This window comes from Lissotriton vulgaris, chromosome 12 (genome assembly GCF_964263255.1).
Source record: "Lissotriton vulgaris chromosome 12, aLisVul1.2, whole genome shotgun sequence".
Classification (NCBI taxonomy): Eukaryota; Metazoa; Chordata; class Amphibia; order Caudata; family Salamandridae; genus Lissotriton; species Lissotriton vulgaris.
Window position 1 is genome coordinate 84,440,552 of NC_141700.1, and position 17,675 is coordinate 84,458,226.

Consider the following 17,675-nt stretch of genomic DNA (forward strand, 5'->3'; position numbering starts at 1 on the left):
GCCTATTTCTTAACAATTGCAACCAATGAAGGAGGAAGGGTGCGGACAGCGAAGAAGGCTGCCAACCCGAGCAGGAACTACATACATTTTTAGGTCTCGTAGCGAACACAGCGCATCAGCGCTGTGTCTCCGCTGTGTCTCCGCTAGAGATCTTTTGTTAGCGATTGTGCTTCCCAGGAGACAGTTTCGGCCGCGCGCATCCTTGGAGTGGATTTGAAACGGGAACGCGCGCTGTGGCCAGGCGCTGTCTCCTGGGAAGCGCAAGCACCACACACGCATGCGCATACACACACGCAAGCGCCCATGCACGCACATACATACATACATACATACAGAGACACCCCCCCTGACACATACACACACGCGCGCGCACACACACACACACAAGTGCACCGAGGCCCCCCTCCCCCTCCCCTGCCGTCACCGTCGCATACACACACGAGCATACACGCACACACACACACAAGTGCACCAAGCCCCCCCAGCCTTTTGAAACTTACCTGGGCAATGTCGGGGACTCTTCTCTCAGCATGCGGCGCCCAACCTCCTGCTAGCGCGGCCCCGGGTCTCCACACCGCTCACAGGAGCCCCGGGCCGCGAGACGCATCGACTCCGCCTGCCTCCTCTTCCGGTCTCGACGTGGCCCCGCCCCCGTCACAGGCGACCGTGCCTGACTTCCGGGGCGACCGCGGCGGACATCCGGGGCCATACGAAACATAAGAAGTACTTGGAAATGTGGGTGATTACGTGTGTCTCTTCTCTCAATGTTTACTATAACAAGACTATATAAAGTCTTGGAACTCAGAATAAAAGAGTAATATTAAAGACTCCTCGCACCCCTTAAAACATGCGGCACCCTCTGACAACGACTGTATTACCCCATGACTTACGCCATCCTGTGATACAGGGGTGCAGGTGCAGGTACCCCCTAAAATAAAGCTGCCTACGACACGGGGCTGCACGCGCTACTTGAAAAGTTGGCGCGTGATAGAAATGAAAAAAGAGCGGAGCGCGGTGGACTCCTGAGTAGAGTCGGGGGTGTCCCCTCTAGGACTGGGGACCCCCACGCCATACAGCAGGCTGTCGTGCAACTGCACTGAAGGATGGCTCGGCGGAGTCGCAGGTGAGTGTTGCTAGTGTCACCTGTGTCCACACAGCAGAACCTGGGCATTGCTAGAAATCTGGGTTACACTAGAGATGTGAACTGTCAGCGTCTCGGAGATAGCTGGGCTCTGTTACTCTCAGGATACAATCAGAGAGCCTCCAGGTACTGGGCACTTTTGCGAATATAGGGCCAAAATGATTGAAAGTGGAATTTGTAATTGTTTAGTTCGCTCCTATGTTTATTTGTTTACATTCTGTTATGATTTGTTTTGAGGACGGCAAGGGGCACTGTGTCCAAGTGTTTCGCCTACTATTTATTTCTCTGTGTTTATACCTTTACCAGAGAGTCTCTTTCCCACTTTGTGTCTGGATCCCGCCCAGATCATGGCTTACCTCTCTTTGGTAGACGCAATAGTTGCCCGCCTATTTCACCCACCACTTCCAATGGCGTCTACACAGTGATTTTAAGTCTGAGGCTTATTTCGCATGTTGTGCTCGTCTGTCCTTCGGTTTTAACTTGCCTTACTAAGCGGCAGTTTAATATTATTTGGAATTGGATTGGCACCACTTGTATACATACTTTGTATCCGGCGTCCACACCGATTAAGCACACATATCGGGTTTATGCGCATGAAAATATAAACGACCTTTACTAAATCGTTTTGAATCGAGACTTACTTTTCCAAGTGTTATGAGCATTTGTATAACACACGTGTGCGAGTAGTATGGCCCTGTAATACAGCAGTACTTTTTTGGAACGACTCCGTCTGTTGGTGGTCTGGTTAATCTTGGGACTTTGGTGTTGCTATTGTTTGTTAGGAAGTTTGAACATTTTGCTTCAAAATTATAAATGGTCATTGAGTGGCGATGTATTATTAAACAATGTTGTATGATTCTAGCTTTGGGGAATAAAGAAGGTAGAAGGCTTTTATTACCATTTGGTTTATTTTTAGGTTGGTGGTGTTGTGGGCACCACTGTTTTTCCACAATAATTTAAACAGGAATGAGCACCCCTTCTCCCTCCAGACTGTACTGCACGCTCTACAGATATTGATGAGCATGAAAATAAAAACAGCAGGCACTTGCATGCTTCATTTTCATGCACGTGTTGATTGGGTATGACGAAACACCACAGTGGTTCAGTAGCTCACTCTGGAATGCAGGAATAGTGATTCCCAATCTCGTGGTTGATTTATTGATTAAGACATCCAAGGTGGAATATTGAGTCGCCTTTTCTCTTGTCTGGGGAATAGTGGTGTGGTGGTCCATGAACTTGCCACTTTCACCTCTGTTTAGGTACGTCAGCTCTGCTGCGGGATCTCTTGCAGAGGTTGTTACCCAGGTGCGTTTACTTGGATAACGCAAAACTTATTGTCTCATATGTATAATATTAATTTTAAGGAGCGATTGGGGATTATACAACAGCATTAACTGGTGTTCTTCCGAAGGTTTCCTATTACTACACAATGGGTTATCCGGGTAGTTGCTGAAAGACCACCCTTATGTTCTATTGTTTAGCTCTTTGTTTGCCATCTGATCGTTGACTAACACGAAGTGGATGTGGTTGCTTGTGATTGTAAGTGAAATTTGCCTCCCACTATTGAATAGTATTTTAAATCCCTTCTAAAATGTTCTAAGAAACTTTGTGATTAATAGCATTGGTTTTTTGGGGGGGGGCATGTCTGTTGGCATCCATATAACCTACTCTCCTTCTTGCCTTTATCACTAAACGCATCTTCATTTCTAATCTTTAATATTTAGTTACATATATAGTCTTTATGCTTAAAACCGTCACACTACTCCTATTCTGGTTTTACCAATGTTATTTACAGCGGCGCACACCAAATCAATCTTCTCTTAAAACGTAGGCAAAAGACTCTTTCGAACAGAAAAAGCCGCATACACATATGAGTTTTTAGTTTGTTAAAATGTTTACCTCTTGGATGGTTATTTAGGCTGTGCGTTTTCCATTGCTTTCATTAAGAAATCGAGCTTCTGATGCAGGTAAACTTGCTTCACTCTATTGGTATATGAGAGTATAGCATGATCCGGCTCAGGTACGTGAACCCACGTGAAACAAGCATTTGAAATGCAATAGGTCTCGCATATGCGAGAGTTTAACCTATTAGCATTGTAAATAACAATGCCTTTTATTTAGGTTTTAAAAACCAACACATAAATAAAAGGCATTGCCATTTATAATGCCAATAGCTCAAACTCTAACAACTGCGAGACCTATTGCATTGCAAATGTTTGTTTAATGAGTTAGTAGGTTTGACCCTTTGCACATTGCTCTTTTAATGTTGACATAAAGGGCATAAAATCAAGAAAATAATGTTTTGTACAATTATTAGAAGCTATAAGTAGCAGAGATGATGCCTTAGTGATTTAAACGCTCGCCACCAGCATCTGCTTCTATGTCTTCCTGTTAGGTTCATGCAGTTTAAATACCATATATATACAAGTTACATCTGTTGCACTCTGTAGATAACACACTCAGATCCCGGCAAGAGTAACTCAGTCTTCCACCCTCCGAGGGAGGGCAGAACAATCGAGCATCATTAAATGGGGCAAAGCCTCTTATTTACAGTGCTTAGACACAGCACGTTTTATATAAAGCACTATCTTAAATACATTATCCATATTATTTGTATTCTGGCTACCGCGTGTCCTTCCTGGCGCATGATACTGAATGCGATATCCAATCAATATTTGTTTACTCCAGACTACCACTGATGGAGGCCCTGTCTGCCCGGGCTAGCCACTTTCTCCGAAAATGCATTATATGTGCCCACTTGATAATGACGCCTCTGTCTCACTAAGTGCAATAAAGGTTGACGCCAATGCCCTTGGCAGCAGTATGGAGGCCCCAGCCCCAGACGAGTCCTTGGTGAGAGCCCTGCCGCCGCCTGCCAAGGCAGGCCTGGCACAGCGGGCCCTCTGCAGTGCAGGAGTCACGTTTTCGTGGCGCCTGGCACCCGACTGTAATGCACCTTGGCGCGGCTGAGGTGGAGCGCGTGCAGCCTTCCTCAGCCGCCTGCTTTGAAAAGCCTGACCCGGAGCTTGTAGGGCATGGGAGAGGGGTGGTGCCAGGTGGCGGCACCACAGAACTGCGCAATATCTCTTGCGTAGGCTTTGTTTGGGCAAACTCCATTGTTGTGCTGTGATTGGCCCGGGGCCACGAGCGGGAGGCTCTGCTCATGCGCGAGCGTAGCACATCCGGCCTGGCTGCCTGTCCTCGTGCATAGAGTGGAGAGGCAGAGTGCGAAGACAGCGTGCCATATCCCTCGTAGAAGGAGAGGCTTAAAGTTAACCTTTCATTCTGGGCGGCTTTCTCGTGAGAGATTGGTAAAAATGACACAATGGCGGGCAATCTAATCACTCCAGAAACATATATTCGGTAGCAAAGGGCCGGGAGGGGGGGTTCACTCCACGGCTGTGTCATTTGTTTGCAGAGGCAGGGACAAACATTTGCAGAAAATATTTCAGTCAAGTCACAGCTTTTTTCAGTGGTGTAAAGCAAAATAATGAGGGGGCTTCAATGCAGAATAGGCTCAATGGGGGGGGGGGCTGAACTGGAGCCCTCCCTACACTGCAGGGGCCTATTTGGTAAGGCAGAGTGGCTTCCCTGAGCTTTTGACAATTTATTATTCCATGCCATTGCATGCTTTCTGCAAGGCATGTAATGGCACGGCTTAGGAAGGGAGGAGGGCCCCCTCCAAAACAAGGAACTCTGCACCCCCGCCCCCAACCGCGGAGGCTTCCATTACGCCCCTGGCTTCTTTCTGTAATTACGTTACAAAACACTTACAAATCAGTGTGAAATGTCAGGTTTGTTCAGGAGGCCCGGCTCAACATAAGCTGTACTGCATGTAGTACAGACCATGAATAGGTTGATAGGCGAGTAACAAATATTTTGTACAATAGTACTCCAGAAGTTGCCAATTAATGACCTACTCCAGCCTCATCCTCACCATCCCCAGACACACCGACCTGTGCCTTCAGTCTCAGAGGAACCTATTGTAAGAGAGAATGAAGTGTTCACTGTTGTCCTTTGACGCACCTGGCAGCAAGCAGGTATTTTTGAGATTAGATAGGTGACAGTCGGTATGCAAATGAGTCACCACATCTTGCTTCTATCCATGCTCCTCCTCCTGATCGGTCGACATGTAAAAAATAAGATTTAACTACTTTAAAAAAAACTTATAAGAACTAAACAAGTTCAAATTAAATTTAAAATATTTAAAAAACAATCAATTTTGAACTACATTTTGAACAGCACTCTGTAAATGTCAATACCATGTTCCAGGTGTGTTAAATACTTCTAACTCCATCCTTGAAGACTGAATTGAGCAGAAACATTTAGATGTCAATCACAAAAATGTTTCATATTTGACATGGACATATATTTGTCCATTCGAAATTTAGTAGTGAAAAATTGAAGTAGTCCAGTAAACACGGTGTTTACTTCACAACTTGGAATACCGATTGCCAGCACAGACTATGATGCTAAATTATTTCCTTAAGGACCCTGCAAGACGTGTGATAAGATATTATGATTGGTGAAATAAGTGCATATTGCATAGGACAGCAATTTATTTTTTCCATCTTTTAGCTGGTTTCTTTCACACCATTTCATTCATTTGGGTTGACGAAGTTACTTCCTTCACACAGACAATGTATGGATGCTTGCAGTTTAAGATTCATTATGCATACTTACTCCAGCCTTTTGGCAGTAAAGTTAAGTGAGCAAATTGGTTGTGAAACTTATTGGGAATGTTGACGAATTACAAGACAGGTAGGATTTTGTGGATTTTAATAGCATTTATGATGGACATCAATTTTACATCCATGTCGTCACTGGGGAGAACTGCAGCTTTCCAAACGTTGGGAAATACAAAGTTAAAACCCTGTGATGTCAGAATGGCAGGTAATAGATTAAATTATTTACAAACCTGCCCGGAGGAAATACTTAGTGTGCCATTAGCATTACATATATTAAGCTATGCATCCCTCAGGATGGTGAATGTATGAAGATCTGTTTATCCAAAGTCCTTTTTCTGGATAAACATGATCTTTGAGGCATTGCATGATGGTATTGGCATCATTTATCGGATAAATAACAAACAACTTGTAGAGGGAAGGGTTCTGAAAGGAGGAAATACCATAGGATATAGGTTTCAATAAATCATTTAATGCTGTGGATTTAAAAATGAAAAACACTGTTTAAGAGTGGATGGGTGTGGATATACACACAGGGTGAGGTGGGGAGAAGGGATAGCACATGGTAGCGGGTAGCGTAATATTACGACAAAAGAATCCCTACTAGGGTTCATGTGACATTGAGACCTCGAGGAATGAGCCTTAAGGCATCACCACAAATGAAAGCAAGAGACCACATGATAACAAATGGGTACAAAAGGCCTAGCCATAAAAAAGGGAGTGCCTCAACTGCAAAATGTAATTTTGCTCAAGGCTATTAAAATTCTTTCACCAAATTTACACTGTCCCTGGCAAGTGGATGTCTCATGGGTTGCTACGCTAGCGATGCATATTATGTACCACTAAATTCAACCATTCCAATTCCTAGCCACTTAACCGGATGATCGCGAAAAAACACTGGAAAACGAATTACGTTGTTTTGCCTGATTTCAGTGGAGGACTTTTCTAGTTGTTGAACTATTCTGTAAGTATCTGGCTGTTCCACACAACTATCAATTTGTTTCTTGGATTTTGTTTTTGTCCGCGGGAGATAAAAAAAACTAGCTAATTACTGGTAAAGATGCTGAATCACACAGTTCTCTTGGCAAAGGGTAGCTATTTCTACAAACTAAACAAGACTAGGATATTTACCTCACCGTGTAAACCGCATTATGGCATGCAGACTCTACAATATACGCAGTCGTATAAGCTAGGGCGGCTCTCCTCGCTCGGTGTCAGGATGGTAACCTCAGTAATATTGACCAACAGATTTATTGGCTCCACAATATGAACTGTCCACATATCGTCAAGTATATATTGCTAAGTGTATATCAAGGACTATAGATTTACTATTCTTTACTCCAACCTCATTTACTGTGACAAATTGTTGGAAGTTAATACTACAGAGTCAATATATGGTGGCCGTTATGTTAGAAAAACTTCAGGAAAGCTGCCAACGCGGACTCTGTCAAGATTTCCTATTACTTATAAAATATATGATAAACAATGTGGGACTTACTAAGACACATCTGATGCCGCTGCTTTCTAAGACTCTCTCTCCACACCCCACACACTGCTGAGTCCAGGAATGGCCGCCTCGGAGATGAAGTGGCATAGGGCTGACCCACCATCAGCAATGTAACAATATTTGGTATTTCTGAGCGCAATATGGTACCCGCCTACTTGTGGTGCTATTGAAGGCTGGCCAGGACTGTCCCTACTCTCATGGGCTTTGTCGCTGAGCAGAGGCCATACAGTGATGCCGCAAAACCCCAAATCTCCTATTATTAGTGGTAATAAGCAATAACAGGAAATCTAGCAGTGAAAATAAAAATAAACCAGCTGATGGTTCCAAGCTTGTTAAGTACAGCAATAGACTGTTAGAGAAAGTTTTGAGCATCGCCAGCGATTATAAAGAGGCAACCCCCCCTACACATATCTACTTAGAAGGTCTGGGAGAAGGGGGGGGGGAAAGGAAACAATATTTGCAAAGCAGCCTCCCACACGACCTGTATTGCTTTGCTGATGGCTTTCCCAAGCTCAGAAGTAGGGCCTCAAAAGATGCTACTCCCCACACACCAACTTAGATTGCTATTATTTCATATTTTATTATATTTTTATTTTTTCATATTTATCAAAAATTGAGAATTGTAATTTTAACATTTCATTTCTTTTCAACATTCATGATTCAGTTTTGCATCTGTTTTCATAATATAAAAACTGTTACAATAAAATCAGAATAAGAAAAAAAGAGAGTAACCTGCACTCACACCTCATTCATATAACCCACAACCACGTCACTAGCATACTACACACTCCCATACCACGCCCCAGACCAACACTGCATGAACAGATGGTTAGAAAACGGGGTGACAACATCCACCCTCGATTGCTGTGCTGATGTCTGGGGTGTCTTACTCTCTGGCCGACGTACGCTTCAATGGACAATATCAATGGTCTCCATCTTCATCGGACCTTTTTATTTTGCATATATTTTCATAACGGGCGAAGGTTTAGAGAATCTGTATGGTTTGTCCCTCTGAGTCTCTCAAAGGGTACTCCAACCGGAGTTTTGCGAGCACAGGTGGGGCCTCCAAATGTTCTATGTCTTCTGTCGAGTGACTAGATCCTTCAATCTGGGGCCTTGACTCATCATGGATAGACTGCAGTGTGCATGTCCTTGTTTGTCTACATATATAAATTCTATTTAGCTCTCTATAGGACAAATGCTTCGTGTCCGGTGTCTCTACGTTTTATCGCTATTAGTCAAGCTGCTGCTTCATATACGGTATGATTTTTCACAGCTGCAGTAGATCTTCTTATCTTGGTGATGTGGCCTCCAGGCGTTTTTGTTTTTAACCCCTTGCCCGCGGCCGGAATTCCGCTCCTGTGCGGCACATTCCGATCGCGGGCGTGGTCATGATGGCTCCCAGCCGTCATCAGCACACGAGCACTGTGTGCCATGACGGACGGGAGCCGTCACCAGCATGCAAGGGGTTAATTTTGCCGGTAGCCGTGTTTCTTCAGAGTTCTTGCAAACGAAGTCCCTGACGCACACAGTTTCCGATGCTCTTCCGCGTTGGAAAAGTTTTCCAAAAAACTATAGGGAGCAGCAGCTGGACTAATAGCGATAAAACGTAGAGACACCGGACACGAAGCATTCGTTCTATAGAGAGCCAAATAGAATTTCTATATGAAGACAAACAAGGATATGCACAGTGCAGTCTACCCATGATGAGTCAAGGCCCCAGATTTAAGGAGCTAGTCACTCGACAGAAGTCATTCTCTCTCACTCATTCTGCGAGTCACAGGAATACCGAAATTAGACACAAATACAATGCTGTGCCTGATCACGGTATGACAGTAGTGCTGCAATGTAGCACACCTGCAATCTCCCCAATTCACATTTTTCCAGGTGACCACCTATTTAACATTTTATGGACAAAACAGGTCTAAAGGACTCAAAATATGCAGAAATTGTTTGCGGTACAACTGCACTTAAAAACTTTGAGGAACAGTAAATTAAGTAGAATCATCAGTGGCTTCAAGGGTCTACCGCCCCTTGCGTGCGTCTCTCCACCTGTGCTTCGCTGCTTTACAGCCATATTTGCTGTACACATACAAACATACACTTGTTTCTACCATTTAGTTTGGTGTTTTTTTTACCTATTTGAGTCTGCCCTCTGGTATCTACTCCTCACTATGTTCTACTGCATTGCTCTTGGATTCTGGTCAACATTTGGATGTTTTTAATTTTGCCAAGAAACAACCCTCTTGCACCAAACGTGCGATCCTTTGAAGATTTTTACCACAGCCACCATATCAACCGATTGGTGAAATAAGTTTCAGATTAATCTACAACAAAATTTCTCAGAGCCACCCAGGATTGAAAACCAACATGCACTACCCTCTAGCCACTCATCCAGTCTATCCCTAATCAGGTGTTGGGTAGCTGTGTTTTGAGGTTGGGGTGTTGTGTCAATCAATCAATCCCTTTGTGATGAGTGACCTTCATGCTCACACAAAAGGATACTCTGCTCTCAAGAACTTGATATCACCAAAAAGAGAACCAAAAAGAGAACCAACTTCATCACAAATGAGACAACAAATGTTCGCTTATTAACTTTCTAAAACCATGAAGCAACCCTCCAGAACAGGATGCCTAGTGAATGTATAAATAACGCAGTGCACTTTATACATTTCCATGGGAACAGGGGTTACAGGATGAGAAACTGAAGAAACGCACCTCTGTTGGGTGCTTGCTTTGCGTGGCATAGAAGTTCTCCAAAACCTTGTTGGGTTCTGCTTTCGTTCTGGATTTTTCCCTGATACCCAGTCTCCTGCTTAAAGGTAGTGCTACGTACCTGAAACAAAACAGAGAAGATTGAGATTTCTTTTTCACACTTGAAAAGTCTATTGCAAATTTATTAGATGGCCTTTCAAAAACAAACTACAAAATAATTTACAGAATAAATCGCTTACGTCAGTAGGAGGGACTTTATTAATAATAGACATGGAAAGACCTGCCTCTGAATCATAATGGAATTGCCTTATCAAGCAGTATCGAAAATAATTAACCTGTTGCTCTATAGCTGTGAAATACTCTTCAAGAATAATATTACCGTATCATCAAAATTAATATTTGGAAAAGACAGCTGGGCCTCCCAAGACGCACACGCCCTAAGGCTGGAGTTGGGACTGATTAACATCCTATTTAAGTATCTGCAAAGAATCCTAATCTACTGGTTTTGTCTCGCCAGTGTGGCCAAAGGATCTCTGAGGCGCCACATTGAATGCCGCCTACAGTCAAGTAATGTATCTTCCTGGTTTGTGACTTTCCATAAAACTATGAGATGGCTGTCCATTTTATTCACAACAAACAAAGGTGATAGCCCAGTGCCCCCTTGGGAAGAACATGATAAATCTCCTGATTAAAATATTTACTATGAATGTGAATTATAAGACATGGGCAGAAAAAGTCATCTGGCGCATTTTGTTGTTTACAGAGTGTGGAGGTGAGCTTCAATCATATCTAAAAGATATAAAAGCAACCCTTATGAGTGGCTGTGGAAGGAAAACATTGTTAATTGCCCACTTTTATGAAATGGAGGAGGATACATCTGGATGATATTGATAAGGCCATGTCTCTCTCCTTTGTATTTCCTGTTTGTTGACATGGTCTCATCTCCTTGTATTTAGCACTGCCTTTGGAGCAGAGAGAAAGAAACTGATGCTTCCAGTTTGTCGAGATCTACAGATTCATCATTTACAGGACTTGATGACGTCTACCATGACCGGTCACAGAATGAGATTATGTGGAGAATAGTTGTTAGAGGTAGCATAGAAATTGGAATCACTTGTTACCGGGGCACATTGCACTCTCTTACATTATATTCCTTTTCATTACTGGTTTGTTCAATAATTTGTGCTCGGTCCTCTTGTAAAATAAGTGTGATGTCCTTTCCTATTTGCATAGCCGAATGAGACATAGAATCAAGTCTGTCCCCTTCAGTAATTACGGGCACTAAAGAATTTGAGGACTGAAAAGGATTTAAGTAATATGACTCGTTAGTTTAATTAGGTATAACTGTTTTCCTATCAAGCACTTTTCTAATAGTTGTACATCTACTTAAATTGTTTTAGTTTACAGCAAATGTGTACAATAATACTACTCGCACACACAACCCACTAGAAGTGAGTTCACTCTGTATACCCATTCAATCCTTGGCCTCTTGACATACTCCACAATGTGCCAATTTTAAACAATCTAGCGTTGTAATTTGTGTCTCTGAGTGGTAACCGCCTAAGTACTCCAGAGGGGACGCGACCACCCCCAACATGGCTGTTATTTTGCTGTAGAAAGAAAAATTCAAATGTGTATATGGCCTCTCACCCTCGATGGATATTTGCAAATGTAAGCAGCAAGGACTGCACATTGTTGGTGTCACCTCTTTGTGTTCCTGTCGTGAGTGTGTCCAGAGGGTGTCTTTAACTTGTGTTTGTGGTTTACGTTTTTAATCTGTCCCACTTTGTTTTTTCATATTCTATTTGGCCATCTGCTCTTAGATCCATCATCTTCGTATCTGGTTCTTTAGATATATTTTTTTACTACATCATGGACCATTTGTAAATCAATCTAAGTTAGTGAGTTTAAAAAAATGTAAAACCCTGCTAACAGCACTGCTATGGCTGGCGATACAGAGAAGAATTTACTCAGTGAGGACCTGACCGTGGTTCTCTGCCAGGAAACGGCTCCACCTTTGTTTACCTCCCTTCACCAAAGCGGAACACGTCTCTCCAGGGCAGCCATGGTGTCTGCCCACTAACCGACCCACAACTGGGACACGTTCCAGCCCATGCAGCTATTGGGGGAAGAGAGACTCGACTTCTCGGTAGAGGACTTTCTTTTTGTCTGTTGGTGTCCAAGTCTCAGCCCCCCATTTTCCACCTGGTGTGATCTTGGCTATATCAGGCTAGCCATTAGACGGAGTACACCCGTGTCAGCTGCTCACTGACTCTTAACCACTGCGCTGCAGGGACACAAACCTTGATATTTGTTCAAATGGTGCAAAAAAAACAGTCTGAGGCAATATATAATCTGTGAGCAACCCTGACCCACCAGGAGATAAGTTCACTAAACTTCCTCTGAGGATGGTCAGTTTTATCGATTGACAATGGCAGCCCTTGAGGACCTAAATTTATAGGGATTCCCTCTGCAATGTAAGGGCACACATTGCATGCGGAGACCTCGTCACTGCGTATGGTTTCAAAGCTTCCTATCATTTGGAATATAAGGCAGTCAAGGCCCTGAGATGTAGAGGTATTCTTCCAGGGTCACCCAAGAATAATGAGTGGAGTGCAGACGCGAAGATAAGTAGCTGGGATGAGAACCGGGTCCCACTGGTTATAAAAATCGGCATGAATTACCACCCACAGCGGGTCCTCCTTCCAACATGGAGGATGGACCGTCCATTACTCCAAACCCGCCAGAGATCAGCGCATGCACCAACCAATGGATGACTCCATCCGTCACATCCAAAGACAATATTCTATACAGCAGCAGGTGGGTTTAAATAAAGCACCCCGATTGCTCAACAGTGCTCCGGGACCTCTTGTTTTGATGCTCCTGTGTTTCTTATTGGTGGATGGAAGATCAGGTAAGGAGCTTAGAAAGGTACGTTCTATCAGGTGCCAACAAATTTGGTTTGCCAAATGGAATTCCACGAAGCACGGTGCTTCTTTCCATGCTCCATGTTGAAAATTAAGACTATCAAAGCACGCTGCAAACAAATGACTTGACAATGGGTTGATTTGAATAAGAGGTTAAAAGCGCGCCGCTGTAGACGAATAAGCAGCCCTGAATATATGTAAAGGCTATGTAAAACATGTCTGAATTCATCAGTTCACACCAACCCTAACAGGTGGAAAAAACACCCTTGAAGCAACATTAACAAACTTCTGCAACCAATGTATATCTATCCAGTCCGTACAACCAAACTTACAACACAGCCCAAAACGCGTCCACCCAAGTTTCCAACCATGCATGATTGCAAATGGCACGAAGGCCCTAAACAAATGCACATAATATAAAAAAAACTGCATAAACCATAACACGACAATAAAAAAAGATCAAAAACATAGAACACATTAAACACAACATAACACATAAGACGTAAAATAAAAAACAATAAAACAAAAAGTAACATGAAACACAGCAAAACAAACACAAATAGCATACGACAGAACACAATATATAAAACAAAATTCATAACATCAAACAGAACATAACACATTACACAGAATACCACACAACAAAACATGAAACACAACATAAAATCTAATATATAGCAAAGCATAAAACATAACTTAAAACAATGTAAGACATAATTAGAGCTCCCAGTTCTCCATTTTACTGATTTTTACAGATAAATACAGACCTAAAACAATGTGCTTCCCGTCTGCTTTATTTTTAAAAAATGAAAAAAAGACAGAAAATTGGGCTTCTTTTGAGTGCATCTCCATACCGTCTTTCATTAATTCCAGGCTAACAGCTGAGCATATTTGGCTGCTTAATTTGCTAAAACATGACAGGTGTCAAACTATGAGCACATATTTATTAGTTAAATAAATGTGGAAATATACCATATTACAATTTCATCTATTCAGAGAACACAAAAAATATGGCTAAATACTGACAATATTAAAAAAAGAAATGCCATAAAAAGGGGAGCCCTAGACATAATACGACTTAAATTCCTGTCAGAAATATTAATCCTTTACATTTTTTCAAGTCACTACGCCAGTTCATTGTCGGTTTGTCCTGATCTCTCAGCGAGGTGGGAGGTGTGTGCCGGAGGGCTTCCAAAGGAGGATGCCATGACATTCCGGAAAACATGGCCAACACACCAATGATGTGTGTGTGTGGGTAGGTTAATAATGCATTGTGAACACCGGCTAATGTACATTTTAGGCAGCAGAAACTACAGTACATACCAAACGATTGAGCTGCCTACAATGTGTTCGACAATCTGCTCCCAGGCACAGTCAATGCACGCAGCACAGTACATCTTTGGTGTGGTGTCGGCGGCAATAATAAGGTTGGCTAGCCGCATCAACTCACACACAGCACATACCGCAACAGATATACAGAGTAGCTTCAGTGCCCAAAGTGTGGCGACTATGCCCATCAAGGCATAAACAGTACATACCATCAAACACATGTATAGTGACATTGGCGCCTACTATGTGGCACCCCCAGGCAGTGCACATACCACTGTACGTATGTCCACATCCAGGCAGTGTACACACCACACACTACAGAACATAGACTGACATAGGTGCCAACAATGTAGTGACTATTTGCTCCCGGGCATAGGCAGAGTACACATCACCGTACATCTGTGGAGTGGCTTAGATGCCCCCAATGTGGTGACTGCCCGCTTAAAGGCACAGACAGCAAATACCACCATACATAGGTAGAGAAACAAAGGAGCCTACAATGTGGTTGGCTATACGCATCTAAGCACAGCCAGTAAACCAACCACCATACATACATAGTGTAACATGGGTGCCTGTGCAATGAGAGTACACATATGCCAAGCTTAGGTCTTCTCTCTGCACACAATGAACAATAGTGACCCCACTGCAAAGAGCTGAAAGTACCAGATTTCATGCACCTCAATAAATAAAGTCTGAGCGGGTTCTGCTGGGCTCAAAATTGTGATCATATCAAACGTACAGCCCTTCACTATTCTATTAATACCTTTAACTCCTTGAAGTATTAATAGCTGAGGTTTCTCGCCATCCTCAGCCAGATCTGGCGCCTGTGCTTTATCATCTCACACCTCTGCACTAGGGGCCTCAGCTGCTTCCACATACACTCCTACTGACAGGGCACAGCATCACAGCTGATCCTGTGCTCTGCACACACAGGGCGAAGGAGCCCTTCAGATCACAAGAGGCTGGCATTCTGGTTACAGCAGTTGTCCTGTTTGATGTTCAATCCAACAATTCTGTGTTCATATTAATCAGGGAATAAATACATTTAATGTCCTTGTGTCACAAGTCAATCTAACCTGACGTAAACCAAACCTCCTCCAATCTGTTGGATGTGATAGTAGGTGAGACCAGTGATGTGCCTGGCATGCAGAACTAAACAAAGATTACCTAATATATAGCACACAATAACAATCATAACATAAAACACATCATAAAAAACAACATTACAAAGTAAAACACAAAAGAAAACAAAACATAAAATAAAGGAACATAAAAGATAAATAGGTCAAGGAACCACCTCTAGTCCATGGTCATTTCGGAGTCTGTTTATGGTCTCAATGCTAGCGTGGGGTGTGGAATTACACGTTGCACCCCAATAATTAATAGTCAAGCCACTATAGATGCTTGAAAGTTTGTTCCCCTGCTAGCATAGTCTTGACCTTTAAGTGGATGCAGCATAGGAGACTATGCGATCGTTGTGAAAGTGTCGACAAGCTGGATGACTTGGAATCATGGCATAGATGGAATAATATTTATTTATTTATTTTTATTTATATGATTTTTAATGCGCAGCTAATACAGCAGCTAATACCCAAGGGTGTCTAGGCGCAATATGTGTATACTGGGATTGTCGGATGAACAGAAATTTGGACCAGTTAAATGTTTCTCTTTTTTTTAAGTCCAGTTCATAAGGATGTTCAATATGGACAATACACATAATTATAACACATGCACAACACTTCCTAATGTACCAAAAGAAATAGCCAAACTGTAACCATGGCAAATACATTTTAAAACACTCTAAAACAAAATAGCATGTCAAAGGCTCAACAGTTCATTATCAGGCAGGGTACTACACGTGCAGAAAAGTTCTCTCAACTTGCTTTCTGTGTTAGCAAAAAAAACACATTGTCACATTCAACACTTGCAAAATAGTAGAAAACACATTCTTTAAAATCCATCTTGAAAATATTTCACAGTGGTGCGAACACAAGAGCCTGAGGTTTCAACCTTGTCTATGGTATTTTTAAACCAGTTCAAAAATATTTAGAGGTCAACTTTATGTCTTCATAATCACCAAAGCAAAAAGTTAAACGATCTCAAGACAATTTAAACCGTATTACTTGTCCATAATACATCTCACATTGATATTTATTCCCCTACATTATTAAACACAATGCTTCTTAAAACAGATACATTTCCATAGCTATATATTGAAATCCATATCTACAATTAGAGTTCTCACAAGGGAGTAAACAGGGGGTGTTTGCCCCCGGCCATGTATTTTTTCAATTCTCAGCTGTTGCTGTAAAATGTATTTATATACATTATATATCATGTCATCCCTATGAATTAATGATGATACCATCAACACGCTTGCGTCTAAGTCCCTGACAAAAATGTAAAAAAAAAAACACGTACTGCAGAGAAAAACTACTGATTTCTGTATAAATGCATATATGAGAACAACTGTAATACTTTTGAGATGCAACTTAGTCCCTCAAGGTCTTTATGGGAGGCGTAATAATACATCAACCACCCAATGGCATAAGGTGAAAGAGACATACTCTTCAGGGTGCAGCCAAAGCCTCACCTTACAACACAGCTGCTATCTAGAAAGGTATCACAGCATATACTTAAATTGTCAACATCTTTGTTCCTCAAATTCATTCTGCCCAGAACTAAAGAATTGAGTGGGTAAAGATGGATCCTAGGTAAGACTAGAGCGGGAGGTCAAAAAGATCATCAATATGAGGGAAATAGAACACCGGACAATGTGTTGGCCTTTGTTATGTTATGTAATGTTATTTCACTTTTATATAGTGCAAATTAACACTGGTCTCTTTGTCACTGGTCCCTGATTGTAATCCTCCTATGTCTCCCTTTCTTGCTGTGATCACCAACTATACACGTTTGACATCAATTGTTTGAAGCCCCCTCCAACTATTGCTGGGCCTGGGGAGGAGGTGAACTGATCATTATGAACCGCAGTTCGATGTTTGTCTTTCTTGAGTGATGGATGCCTTGGACTAGAGATAACAAGATGCCTGGGCATATACCAAACAGACTTTTGGAGCAATTTGTATAAGGTCAAAAAGGCAGTACTTGGTTAAATGCTAAAAGATGAGGATATGGACTGTGGGGACAAAAATATAAATCAGATCAAAATTATTTCCCCTGTCAGTATAATAGAGTGGGCGGAACTCTTTAAGTTTCACTCTGCGGAATTCCGTGGAGTTACGTAAAAACGATTCCATTTCTCGAGTGGGCAGAATTTGGCACTTCATGCTGCTCATGCTGATTTTTGGTGCCAGGAGCTTGTTCTGCGTTGCAAAATCAGCGCGTACTGCACCATGTGGCGTCCCAGAGGG

General features: G+C 42.5%; 1 protein-coding gene across 1 annotated transcript in view; it reads right to left on the reverse strand.

Annotated features, from left to right (window-relative positions):
- LOC147673402 (ceramide synthase 2-like) overlaps positions 1-17,675 on the reverse strand; it is a 236,029-nt gene that overhangs the window by 109,554 nt on the left and 108,800 nt on the right. The window contains exon 2 of the mRNA XM_086947261.1: positions 10,052-10,198. Within this exon, the coding sequence (XP_086803387.1) occupies positions 10,052-10,198 (147 nt within the window). The remainder of the gene's footprint in view (positions 1-10,051; positions 10,199-17,675) is intronic.